This window comes from Rhinichthys klamathensis, unplaced genomic scaffold, assembly GCF_029890125.1.
Source record: "Rhinichthys klamathensis goyatoka isolate OS25496 unplaced genomic scaffold, OSU_Roscu_1.1 h1tg000093l_1, whole genome shotgun sequence".
Taxonomy (NCBI): domain Eukaryota; kingdom Metazoa; phylum Chordata; class Actinopteri; order Cypriniformes; family Leuciscidae; genus Rhinichthys; species Rhinichthys klamathensis.
In genome coordinates, this window is record NW_026606632.1 from 2,107,068 (window position 1) to 2,121,302 (window position 14,235).

General features: G+C 36.9%; 1 protein-coding gene and 1 pseudogene across 1 annotated transcript; both read left to right on the plus strand.

Annotated features, from left to right (window-relative positions):
* The first annotated feature begins 329 nt into the window (after positions 1–329).
* On the plus strand, positions 330–8,308 carry cytip (cytohesin 1 interacting protein). The gene is made up of 8 exons (XM_056252234.1): positions 330–722; positions 1,055–1,104; positions 1,188–1,242; positions 2,404–2,506; positions 4,894–4,987; positions 5,919–5,985; positions 6,246–6,312; positions 6,871–8,308. Exons 1-8 carry the CDS (start codon positions 546–548, stop codon positions 7,287–7,289), a joined length of 1,032 nt encoding a protein of 343 aa, XP_056108209.1. The 5' UTR covers positions 330–545; the 3' UTR covers positions 7,290–8,308.
* Positions 8,309–10,450: 2,142 nt separating this feature from the next.
* LOC130086098 (5S ribosomal RNA) lies at positions 10,451–10,570 on the plus strand (annotated as a pseudogene).
* Positions 10,571–14,235: the final 3,665 nt, after the last annotated feature.

A 14,235-nucleotide genomic window follows, 5' to 3' on the forward strand; every position in this document is an offset into this window, starting at 1 on the left:
CACCAGACAGTTTTCACACCAGACATTTTGCGAATGGAATTTCAGAAGCTATAAACCTCAGTGAATCGGGTTGTTTGCTCTAGTGTTGAGGGTTTCATGTCACCTGTTTCTCACTATGCCAGCTGAGCTTTCAGAAAAGTCCTCTGGGTAGACCACTTAACAAGTGATTGTTCACAGAAAGATAGAGAGAAGTGAAAGCTGTGCAGATGTGGAAACAGATGAAAGAGATTTGTCAAGACTGTGGCTGTTCATGCATGTTTGTTCTCAGACGACTGCAAAATACTCTAGCTAAAAGTTAAAAAAAGGAAACAACAATAGGGAAGATGCACCATTTCTGTCCACAGCACACTAAAGATGAAAAAAGTGAAATAATAGATGAGAGAAAAAAAGGAACCGTAAAAGATGGCCAACACACCCCCACAGACAGATTCTCGATGCCTTTAGTTCCTGATAGTCACGTGACGTGGTTATATCCGCTGCCTATACTACAGACAGGTCACACTGAAGCCTGCAGTTGTGTGCTGTGGTTCTATGAATAAAGAAGCATGATGACATCCAATAAGAACTTTAAAGCACCTTTAAAACAGCTGAGCAGCCTGGACAGCTACATAATCGACAGCTCTCAAAAGAAGAAAAGCACACTTTGGCGACGACGCTCTTTCAACAGTGCCAAAAGTTTGAACACTGAAGAAATCAAAGGCGGTACATTATCACGCAGTCAGGTGAGACAATCAAAATACAGTGAGGGGATCTTGATATATGTTTTTATGGCAACATGAATGCAGAGAGTTTATAATTATATACCTTAACTGGTCTAACATAATAAACTGTCCTAATCCATTTTGTCAAAATATCCTGAATGAATATTATTTGATTTTTAAAATTTATTTATCAGTTTTCAGCCGTTATGGATCAACTATTCAAGATCAAATTAGATTTATTTAACATGCATTCCTGCAAAATAACAATTCCTACAAGATTCTTGGAGTTTTACATAATTTTGGATTAATCTGATTAATCACATTAAATTAATCTGAGAATTATTCTTTTGCAGCTGAGCAGAACACACTCAACATCTCTGGTGGATTATACTGATCCTCAGAGGTAAGACTGATTTACTGATTCTCTATGAATGTCTGATGTTTCTCATGCAAATATTTGTTTCACATGTCTCCTGTTTTGCACAGAACAGTGGTTATATTGGAGAAACAAGACAATGAAGCCTTTGGATTTGAAGTCCAGGTTTGTTTTTATACTCATAAGCAATGCTTCACACTGCATTAAATGCTTTGGTAACACTTTGTAATAACTGCACGCTATTAATCATTAGTTAAGCATTAGTAAACAGTTAATTCATCATTTATAAAGCATTAATAAGCAGTCTATAAATACAGCTATAAATGCTTTATTCTTGATGTAAAAGCATATCTATAGTGTGTTTAATAATTGTATTTTCATACTTTATTAATGATCAATTTATCATTTCTAAATGAAGTATTGCATTATTTATAAACCAGTTATTTAAAAGTTGTCAGTGGTTCATAACATTACTTAGAAAGTGTAAGTAAATGATTAATAAACTATTTAAATGTACATTCATACATCTTATTATTCAGACGTATAGTAATAGTTACTTAGTGTGTTAATAAATGCTTTATTAACATGTGTTTCTACTGTAATTCAGGGTTAATTCGGGTAGTTATAAAGCATTTAGTAGTGGTCAGTTAACTATTTTTGTGAGCTCATCTAAAGTGAGGACTATTTATGCCTTGTAAATCATTAACAAAGGAGATTTAAATGCTGTTAATAATTTCTGTTCTGTATCACTGTGTTGTGTTTGTTTCATTTTTCTGTTTAGAAGATAACTGAGTCTTTAATTCTCCTTTATAAATGCTTTACAAGGCATAACTAGCTCACAAAAATAGTTAACTGACCACTACTAAATGCTTTATAACTACCTGAATTTACTCCATTTACTTACACTTTCTAAGTGATCTTATGAACCACTGACAACTCTTAAATAACTGGTTTGTAAATAATGCTATACTTCATATAGAAATTATTAATTAATCATTAACAAAGTATGAAAATACAATTATTAAACACATTATAGATATGCTTATAAATCAAGAAAAAAAGCATTCATAGCTGTATTTACAAACTGCTTATTAATGTCTATTAATGCTTTATAAATGATGAATTAACTGTTTACTCATGCTTACTTAATGATTAATAGCGTGCAGTTATTATAAAGTGTTACCAATGCTTTTTTTATGGCTCCAAAGTTGTAAATGCAACTTCCTTTGATATTTTAGTGTGACCGAATCTTTTTTAGAACAGGCATAAATGTTTTTAATGATATTTTCAGTAATGGTTCTTTGGGATGTGTGTCTCTTTGTGCAGACATATGGTCTAAAGGTGAAGAACAGCAGTATGGTGGAGATGTGCACATTTGTGTGCAGTGTGCAGGATGGCAGTGCAGCCGAAACTGCAGGTTTGACTGCTGGTGAGCAGGTTTTCCGTTTCCTCTTGTCAAAGTGTTACTCACTCCACCCATTTGACCTGACCTTGTTTACATGTTATTTTCTCACCAGCCTAAACCACATCTACATTTAACACAGCTGATGTATTGCTCTCTTCTGTCTTAACGGACTGTCATTTCATGCTTTCTCAAGCATGAAGCATTTTTTTTTCAATGGCAAGCACTAATCAGCCTGTCAATTTCAATTCAATGGAGTACACTTTTTAATGTTACCTGAGGTCCACTTATAATGTTAATAAGATATTTACATCAAAAACTATCAGCATTTAGAAATTTCCTACATTGTTTTTGACCGTCTGATTTAAACAGCCCATTTAAGACTTAAGTGTGAATGGTCATTGTTGTGATTAGGTAAAGTCTTTCCATTTGAAATAAGTATTACATATAGAAATGATTTGTTTTTATGATTACATACAGTATGATTAACTAATCATGAAAAGGGTTGATAACAGCATTAAATTCACTACTCCAATTGCACAAAAGGCTGCAGCGCTGGGCAATAGCAATTTGGGTAACACTTTATTTTAAGGTGCTTGTAATAAGCAGTAATTAACAGTTAATAAGACACTTATAAGACCTTATAAGATGCATATAAGCATTACCTACTTCATATAAGGGTTAATTAAAGGTCCAGGCCCTGAAGAGATCAGGGAAACTACTCCCTCTTGGGAAGGTACATTTTTAAGTGACTGGGAGTTTGTGTTACCATTTATGTTTGTTCGGCTGTTCTAAAAGTGCAATGTATTGATACTTGAGAAATTTATTATTTTATTTAATTTATTTATTATCATTAGTTAATGCTTATATGCATCTTATATGCATCTTATAAGGTCTTATAAGTGTCTTATTAACTGTTAATTACTGCTTATTACAAGCACCTTAAAATAAAGTGTTACCGCAATTTGAGTGCATTACATTTGAAAAACTTAGCAGGCATCTCAATCTATTTATAGTCCATTAGGTTTTACTGTTTAAGTAGCTCCATATCACAAGTGGGAAAATCAAAGAAGCAGACGTTGATCTGTGTCTGCTTTTTGTGCAAAATAATTAAACCAATGTAGGCTAAAGTAACAGTAGTGCAAATGGATATACTTGTAAAAAAAAGTAGGTTTGTCTGAATACTCTATTCTGATTGGCTGTAAGGTGTGCAATAAAACTTTATTTGCACAGGTCGTTCCAAGTCAGTTTTATTTGAAGCACACACACGCACATGGCACTCACACACAGAGCGGAGATTGCGCTGCATACACACAGAAACATTCAGGAGCACAGAAACTTATCAATGCTGCCCACGACTTTTAATAATAAAATAGCTTCGCTACTCAATAACTACATTATATTTCTCAGCAACGAGGGGGTTCCATCGCTATTTTGAAGTAATTAAACTCACAACTTCGTTGTTAATAGAGAGAGAGAAATACTGAACAGACACAGGTACGCATTTCTCATCTCTCTCTCTCTCTCTCTCTCTCTCTCTCTCTCTCTCTCTCTCTCTCTCTCTCTCTCTCTCTCTCTCTCTCTCTCTCTCTCTCTCTCTCTCTCTCTCTCTCTCTCTCTCTCGATGATTATTATTTCAAATAAATGCTATAATTCATTCATTCAAATAAATGTAATATTACGCACTACTTTATCTCTGTGTCTGATTCAAAGCAGGCAGAATGCTGGATCAAAGTATACATACACAGAAGAAAATAACCAACAATTTTACCCTTCTGGTCAAATATTGCACGGTAAACATCAATAACAGCTTTAAGTTGTCAATGCTGACAAATGACCATGGTACAAGCCGGATAATTGATTGCTAGCTGTGCATTAAACAATTTTAATGCATGTTGCGGAGGCAACCACTTTCATTTAATACACAGCTAGTCGTAGATTATCCCTTACATATATAACAAATATATATCAATAGTGCAGAAACAAAACCAAACAAACTAAAATAAAAATAACAGTGCAGAGTAAACTAGTAAATTAAAAAAAAGTTACAATTTTAAAAAAGTACATTTAACTAAAAGAATATATGAGAAGAAACATTAGTTAAAGGTGAAATGAACTAATATTGAATTCTAATGTCACTAGTATCTGGAAAAAAAATGGGTAAATTATGACAGGTTTCCCAAACACTCATTTTGTCTGCCAAACAAAACAAACACAGACAAACAAACAAACGTCAATCTACCAAAAGACAGCTATGACAGGAGCTGGTCAGGCTAAAACAACAACACTAAAACACCACTCATTTCACCTCTAAGCATGCAATTAAGAAGGTTAAATTAAACATGAAAAATTGCCAGCTCTGTGTAATGAGTGTTAGTCTAATTTTCTTTTAAATCTCTCTCTCTCTCTGATAGGTGACATCATATTGTCAGTAAATGGAGTCAGTATTGAGGGTTCTACCCACCAACATATCATTGAGCTGATTAGAGACTCCACTAACATGCTGAAGTGAGTATAAGTAAATAATATTTTTGTGCTATATGGTCATGAATGATAACCTATCCATAAATAATGCAGTGTGTTGAGAAGATGTGTGCTACTGAGTGATCAGACTCATGGATGATAAAATGGATGGAAAACAAAAATCCTAGGGAGACCAGGGAACATGTGCACCAGCTGTGCCGAACCCGTCCTAAACAGCGTGCAGCTGTGTGCATCGCTCTATGTTGTGTCAAAGAAAATTAGTCATAATAAATAAATAAATATTTATTTTGTATTTTGTATCAGTATTTATTTATTGATCATTATTAATTAAAGACATTAATTTCTGATTTTTTTTTACATATAAAAATACCAATTATGTTATTCATGATTAAGTATCGTATTTAGTGGAAATTTATTTTCACAATTAGTTATGAGGTAAAAGAATTTAGAATGAAGGATAAACTGAAAGTCACAGCATTTCAACACAACTTCTGCTCTATTTGAAGGCTGTTGTGGGATCATTGAGGGTAAACAACATATTATGTGACTACGCATGACTTACTAGCTACGTTCTGCCTTATGAACTAATGGTGCAACCGAATAAAGTACAGAGTTAGTTACAAACTAGATAGTAGTTACTAAGCCTCTAGTGTGGACTTAATGTTCCAATGTAAGTAAAAACTTACGAATGACTGGTACAACCCTATCCAGAATATCACAGAGACTTGACAAGGACTCTTTTGACTTGGGCTAATGTCTAACCACCTAGCAACCCAAAACTTTATATGAATATGGACTTGTTAGCGGAACACCCTAGCAACCAACAACCAACTAGCAACAAAATGTGTATATTACATAATCATCAACAAAAAAAAAGATGCTTTGACCATCATGTATTAATTTAAACCATCTTTTCTCCTCTTCTGAATGCGTGTGTGTGTGTGTGTGTGTGAAGGTTGGAGACAGTCAGCGGGAGTGTTGTGAAGAGAATTGAATTAGAGAAAAAGATGCGCTACCTTAAGGTGTGTATTTATGCATGTTAGTGTGTGTTTGTATGTTTACCACATGAACTATGGTTAGCTGAAACCTTACTCAGAAAGATACACAGAATAACTGAGAAATATCAGGCAGTCTGAATTGTATATAATGTAGTGTATTTGTTACCATGAATGCTGAGGCATCTAAATGAATGCTGATCAACATACTGTACATACACATTTACCACAATGACTCATAGACGTTGATCTCATTTCTGTGTTTTACATGTTTTCCCTCGGCACAGCAAACTCTTCGTGAGAAATGGGTGGAACTGCAATCTCTCACACTTCAGGAAAAGCGTCTTACTCGAGGTGAGAAAAAAAAACAACAACCCGAAACTACTCAGTTTAGTTTCATCTCTAACTGTTCCAGGGGCATACATCTTACTGAGAGAGTTCCGATTTGAAGAATTCCAAATCTATTTGAAGAATTCAGCTTTAAATTAGGTTTATACGAAGTTCTGAAAAACATTTTCATTCAAGATCATTTTGTTGGACAAAAACAAAGATGCTGCTTCCATTCTTAAATTTGCACCCCAGCATAATAAATATTTACATATATCCGAAAAGACTAAATAAACACTGAATTTAAATATTGCAGAAATTAAGGTTTAAAGTTTTATGTCCCCTTTGTTCTTATTATGGTGTAATTTCCTCAATGATAATTGATGTGTGCTTTGTTATAGTTGTGCATAAGTCTCTGCTTCATCTGAAGTTGTGAAGCTGTTAGCAAAAGCTGTTTTAAAGTTTTTTAGGAAACCCTCATTGTGTCCCATGTCTGATACTCTGTTACTCAAAAGGCTAATGTTTTTTCGGATGTTGAATGATTAAGGGCCATTAGGATTAATGTTATCTCTTTCTGTGTGTCAGGTAATCTGAATGAAGGTGCTCAGCATCTGTCTTTTGACTCTATGATGTCTCTTTCATCTCCAATGGGCCACTCTGGGCAGCGTTTTTCCAGTGACAGCAGTTGCCGCAGCATAATGACAGATGATAGTGAGGATGGTGCCTTCATGTCACCAGTATTTGATGATCCGAGTCCATTAAGCCCCACTGAGCCAAATGGCGGCTTCTTCCAGCTGGAGGGGGGGGTGTTGCGACCCCTGACAAGAACACGCAGCATTAGCCTGACCAGCAGTAACAATTCACTCTCCCCAAGCTGGGAAAATTCACCTTCATCCATGTTTGGGACCCTGCCAAGGAGAGGCAGAAGAGGTAGCGTCCGCAAGCACCTTCTGAAGTTCATCCCTGGTCTGAATCACTCCGTAGAGGAAGAGGAGGGCAGCTGAAACCTCATTCATACCTCCATTGACTGTTGATCTGATGAATTCTTCGTATGGACCTTGGGCAGTAGAAGGTTCATTCCATTTTGAACTCTTCTGTTCTCAAGATGTTCTAGAATTCATGTCTCATGTTTTTTATGACTTTCCTGCTTTAAGTGTCGATAAAAACAGGAGTCGAGTCTCACATGAGCATTATGGACTGCATGATGGCAATCTCTGTGTCATTTTCTGTCAATTATGACAATGCTTTATCAAGCACTATGAGTTCCCAAAGATTCAGCACTGAAATAAACAACTGGCATTAACTAAACCTTAGGAAAGTGTATGATGAAAAGCAACTCCATTGAGCAAAATCTTAAGAATTATGCACATTGTTTCCACTGCTCTAATTCAGTTATTTACACTTCATTCCTGCAAGCTTATGAATGTGTCCTATTTCCCACTTGATCTCTAACCAATCAAGATCTCAAAGTCTGCTGTAGCATGCAATTGATGTGTGGTTGCTCAGTGGTTAGAGCAAGTAAGTTCTTAATGTTAAGTACGTGCCTTGCTGCGCTCCAAAATGTGTCAGACTGCAATTCTTAACACAATGCAAGTTACACTTTTAGTATTTCTGCAAGGGTTGCAATAGTGGGTATAGCGTCAGTTTTCTCATTCAGATTTTGGTGAAGCAAGAAGCTGAAAAGAACATAAACTACCTAAATAATAACACATCTGGTTTACAGGTGACTAAATGCTGAGAGTCATAAAATGCTCTGAACCCATTGATTTAAACGTGTGGAATCAACGTGGGCCGGATCCGGGCCGACACTATGTTGCTGTCTGGGGTGCGGTGGGTTGGGTTTGTGTGTGTGTGGCAACTGCAGACATTTGAAGGTAACTGAATTGTTACCACCAGAGTAACATATAAGCGAATGCTACGTGTGTTCAGGGGTGTGTGAGAATATGTTTGTGTAAAATATGTTTGTGTCCCAAGTGTCTTCTAAATGACAAATAACCATTACAAATCATCATTATGCCTTCAAGCTTACTGTGATCTTTCCTAGTAGGAAAACATGTTGGCCCTGGAACAACATTCCAATCAATGTAGGTTTAGGTTAGGGTTGAGGTTGAAGCTTCAATGCCATTCGTATCAATCTTATTTCTCTCTGTATTTATGGTTAGTTAAACATTAAGGTTAAAATTGTTCGACAGTGTGTTGTTTCAGGAACAACAAAAGATGTTTTGCTTGTCAAAATCTGTCACTCTGTCACCAAACATACAGCCAGTCATATTACACAGAGATTAACTGAATAATGGACAACTAAAATTATTTTGCTCAATCTCAAACACTTTACTGTATAAAACATCTATGAACATTTATAGAATATATAGCTAGTAATTTCTACTCTTTAATTTAATCCTGATTGCAGATTAGTTGATGAGCAGATGATAACTTTAAATCATTAAAGCATGAAAAGGACTGATCTGTAGTGAGTGTGTGAAATGAAAGTTAAGTGCTGACTTGGAAAGACTGAGATGATATATGTGAAAGAGCTCCAAACCACAGAGGTATAGCAAAATTCATAACAGGATGTGGTCTGATAGAGGTGCTACTTTACCACCTTTTTTCTTACTTTTTTGAGTGATCTCTGTAAACGGACAGTTTTACTTAAACTAAATATATATTCAACACCTCATAAATGTGAAAAAAGTGCATGCTTTTCTATTCTTTTCTTCTTCATTTTTTAAAATGAGCATAGTGAGTATATTCTCAGAAAAAAAAATGCTCTTGCAGTTGTGGCTATAGTCACCTGCATACAATACAGGAAGTATATGTGCTTGACACAAAAAGACTCTGCTCTAAACATGGGTTTCTCTTCTCCTTTTTGTTTCCTTTTACCATTTTGTATGGATTTGTATGGACTCGATATAGTTTATTTGCCAGTAAACAAGTGCAATTAACACATTTGCATGTTCACGGTTCTCTCATGTTATATATTATTTTGATGAAAAATAGAAAATTCCCAAGGCAATTCCATGTCTTTAATAAATTGGGCTTAAATCTTTTTTATTATTATTATTTCAATCTTTAGACTTTTATCTTTAACCACTTGAGTGCCTTTTTTCCGTTTTTCATTTATGAGTTAGCTCTCATGTTTCTAGTGAATGCCAGTGGTCATACATATGTAATACTTAAATAGTCATGTTTTAAAGTATTTATTTACAGCAGCACACAGAAATGTACATTTCTACATTTTGAGGATAGGCTATAATATTTTGATAAAAAAAATAAAAAAAACTTTTTAGCTAAACTCAAACCTCTGTAAAATGTATCTCAGTACACATTACATTCACACTGGTTTTTAAGACCCCAACTGAATAATAATAATAATAATAATAATATGTTAAACTATAAAAATGAAAACAACTTTATTACTGTTAATTGACAAATTACAACTGCACTGTAAAAATAATCATATTTGATCATATTAATAATAATAAATGTATCAAATTAATTAAACCGATCAAGAGCTGCTTGCGTGTGCAACGAACACTTTAGACCAGTGGTGTCCAAACATGGTCCTGGAGGGTCACTGTCCAGCAGAATTTAGCTCCAACTTGCCTCAGCACACATGCTGCATCTAAAAACTTAAAAATGCTGCTTTGGGAGGATGTATTCCAAGGCAGAACTGGCACGTCCAAATCCAATATTAGCTTTAGCATTTATGTATCCTTATATATGAAGGCAGCATATATGTATCCTTCGCTGTCTTTGATATCCCACAATCCTGTGCTTTCCATTCTGTGACAGTTGAGCTAAAAAATATAATGGCGTCGGAAAGTTGGTGGTCAGTTTGTTTGTAAATGTTTTTGTCCCACATTTTCCACTTTTGATGTCATTTCTAGAGAGAAATTACTATTTTAGTCATTAAATATTCGTCTAGTTATCACCGAAGCTCACGTTTCCTTGTTTTAGATTATTAATTCTCGGGTGTGAGGTGAATGCAGTGAACAAATAGTCAGTATGGGTTTTATGGCCTTATTTCAGTGACTTACATTTTTTTGTCTTTTCACAAACCACGCATAAACGTTATTTTCTCAAAACTACAAACTTTTACATACATGCTGAGCTGTTTTCTGGGCCCTGGAGGTGTTCTGACATGCTCTGACATTTAAAATTTTGCTCCAGCAGCCATATCACCCTGTAGCCCAAGACTGGTGGTGGCCCACTGAAGCTAAACAGGGCTGAGCCTGGTTAGTACCTGGATGGGAGACCTTCTGAGAAAACCAGGTTGCTGCTGGAAGAGGTGTTAGTGAGGCCAGCAGGGGGCGCTCACCCTGTGGTCTATGTGGAGCCTAACGCCTCAGTATAGTGATGGGGACACTATACTGTCAAAGAGTACAACGCATTCTCACCCCAAGGCGTCACTAAAATGACAATTTTGACCATGCTTCAATATTCGACGCTTTAGGCACCCTTTAGCGTCAGTTACATGACGCGATCCTAGGGCGTCATCTTACTGACGCTTTACCTAAGCGTCAGTTAGATGACGCGGGTAGGTTTAGGTCTGGGGTAGGGTTAGGATTAGATAGCGTCATCTAACTGACGTTAAAGGTAAAGCGTCAGTAAGATGACGCCCTAGGATCGCGTCATGTAACTGACGCTAAAGGGTGCCTAAAGCGTCGAATATTGAAGCATGGTCAAAATGATTCCCAAGGCGTCAGTTTCATGACGCCTAGGGATGAGAATGGGCTGAAGAGTACCGTCCTTCAGATGAGACGCTAAACCGAGGTCCTGACTCTCTGTGGTCACAAACAATCCCGGGATGTCTTTCGAAAGAGTAGGGTGTAACCCCGGCATCCTGGCCAAATTTGCCCAGTGCTGGGCAGCAGTCTAATGTACATCACCTCCCCCGATCACTGGGGGTAGGTACAGTGTCTAGTATAGTGGGTAGTGCAGCTGTTGCTTGGTTCCGGCCTTGGAACTGAAGGTTCAGAGGCTAAGTTTACTTAAGTTCAACGTCAGGGCGACTGTGCAGAAGATGGGGGTGGATTGTGACAGAATGAATGAGGTAAGTGCTGTGAGACCTTTCAGCGAAGGGTGTCTCCTATTTAAGACCTGGTTGGCTGTAGCCTGTGATGCGTCCCGTTCGGCTCCTCCCCTCTCTGTTTGTTGACAGTAGCTGCAGGTATGTGCCGTTATCACGTAGCAGTTTTCTAACATTTTAATTATTGTTCGTGTGGCATTAATGATTTGTTTGTTGCTTCCGAGCCTGTCTTTTCATCTCGCTGCGTGTTTCCTTCGGCTTGATTCAGTAGTGGAGTTGATGACTGCTCACTGTGGCGAGCAGGATGAGGCTGAGGGACGTGAGAGTGGCGCGAGGCCGGTGGCGTGAGTGATAATGAACGACACCTGTGAGACGCACCGGTCTCGCATCTCTCACAGAGGAGTAGAAGCATAAAGAGGGAGCGACGACAGTGAAGATCGAGAGAGGAACAGGCCTGATTTTAAGTTGTGATTTTATGTTCTGTTTTGTGTGCCAGCAGTCGTCCGTGAGGGGCTGCTGGCTTATACTTTCATTTTGTATTTGTTTATTCATTATTAAACTTGTTGAACATTCGCCGGTTCCCGCCTCCTTCTTTTTTCTAAATTACGTGGTTGCTCCGTGCGAGTTGTTTGAATTGAGTTTCTTTGTTTTATTTCTACTGTTTTGAATATTAGTATATTGTGATTTATTTTTTTGATTTAGCCATCACTGTTGTCTTCCACGTGACTGAATTGTGTGACATCATCCAACTGTGGTTCTATTTAATTATGTTTTGAAGTTTTATTTATCTATCTTTGATTTTTCTTTCAGGAGCTGGGGTCCCACGGGTGAAGGATCTATTGTAGTGGTGCGTTTGCCATGTGACAGTTTTGAAGTGTTTGGTTGTGTGATCTGAGTGCATGTGTCTGGATGTGTGCTTTTGGATTACAAGCTCTGGTGATCACTCCTCTGGGGAACCTCAGCCCTGTAGGTTGATGTAGTTTATGTATTTTTTCTGTTCTTGTTTGTTGTTTCTGATTATTTGAAACAGAGTTGCCAGCCACACACCTCTAACAGTGAGACATTATTCTTGTGATTTAGTATAATTTGTGTTTCTGTGAACTGTAAATTATTAAGCATAGCGTCAGTTCTGGCAGGTCATTAGTCAAGCTCGCATCAGCTGACACTCAGCTGATCCACGTCTACCTATAGGATACAACGCCTATAACTCTATAGATATATAAGCTCCTTCAGTATTATCAGCAGTTATCGCGTTTCTCAGGAGCTAATAACCTCCTCCATCCCCAGCTCCTCCTCTCGTCAGTCAGTATGGCATTCAGATTCCCCTTGAATCAGAATAAATTCTCGAATTATGTTGTACTTTAAAATCTTGAATTAATGATATCTGCAATACATTCATGTTGCTTCTGTTCTGTTTACCCTAAGGGGGGTTATTGCTGCTCTCCCTGGTCTTATCCATGCTAGGCTGCATGGATGCACAGGGAGTTCTTGCTCAGAACAGAACCATACCGCCAATCCTAACTGTATGCAATTGACAATCGTATTTGACGATAGTGGTCCTGACAGAATTACTCCCTAACGTTCTTTTATTGTATATATAATAGATACATTTTTTTGCATTGTAGTGTTATTGGAGATAAAGAGCTGTCAGATGCTGTACAGTATCACTGAGGACACTTTAAAATGATATCTTTCCTCTTTTAAATTGAACTTTTATATCAAAAAAATTATATTTGTATACTTTACCCACGTTTCCTGATAATCAGTAATCAAATTTCCTACAAGTAAAAGAACTTGGGCTTGTGTTTTAAACTTGTACCGCTCTGTCACACTTACAAAGGACCACCCGTCAGCCCAACAGTGGAATCCATCCAACGGCGTGGGCGAAGGTATAATGCGTGTATGTTCACCTAATTTTTAGAATTTAGTTTCACTTTAACTTTAGCTCCGCATTTAATCTGACTCCAATTTCGAATGATTATCTAATCTAGATTGTGTTTCTAATTAGAAACTAATGATAAGCATTGGTTATTGATTAATTTAGATATTTGATTATTCTGGGTATCCCATACTTTCAATTATTCGTTATTTTCCGGTTATCACTGTAAAGCTGCTTTGAAACACTCTGAATTGCAAAAAGCGCTATACAAATAATGGTGACTTGACTGAGCAGCACTATGATGTTTAATTCATACTTAAAAAAAATAATTAACTCACAGGCCTTGTGTTTGACAGAGGATCCTGCTTAACCCTTTAAGACGTTTGCGTGTCTCTGTTTAAGAGCCGATAGAAACTGAAACCAAATGGCTAGCTCGATAATTCTTTTTGCATTCAAAACCAGAGACGTCAGATCAAGCTCCTGTTGCATTGTTTTCACCCTCTAATGAGTCTGTACAAATTGCGTAATATGCGTTTACAAAACAAACCCTAAAATGCATTGCACGTCTTTGCACACCTTCTATAGATCTGCGATTTAGTTACGTCTTCCGATGGCTCATAAAACGTTCTCTGTACCAGGGTTTGTCAAGTCATCTTCATTTATATAGAGTTTTTTTTATTAATGTAGATTGTTCCAAAGCGGCTTTACAGTGATAATATGAAATTAAAGTAACAGATTGTTTTGGCTTTATGGCAGCTCTAGAATAAAGTTATTTTCCAGTTAAAGTTTTTGATTGATTCACTTCCGTCGCAACGATCATTAGTTATTAACTTAGGGGCCGCTAACACGACACCGTTTTAACAAAAAACTCTAAGTTCTCTCTACGCAAACTTTAAAAACGTGAACCTGTGAGAACGCTGATAGCGTGCACATGGGTATTAAGAGTTCATTCTATAGGTATGAGCGTTTTGTGCGCAGGCATGTAGTCCTTCCCTAAAAAACCAACCCTCAACAAACTACTTGTCTGGCCTTAAAATTTATA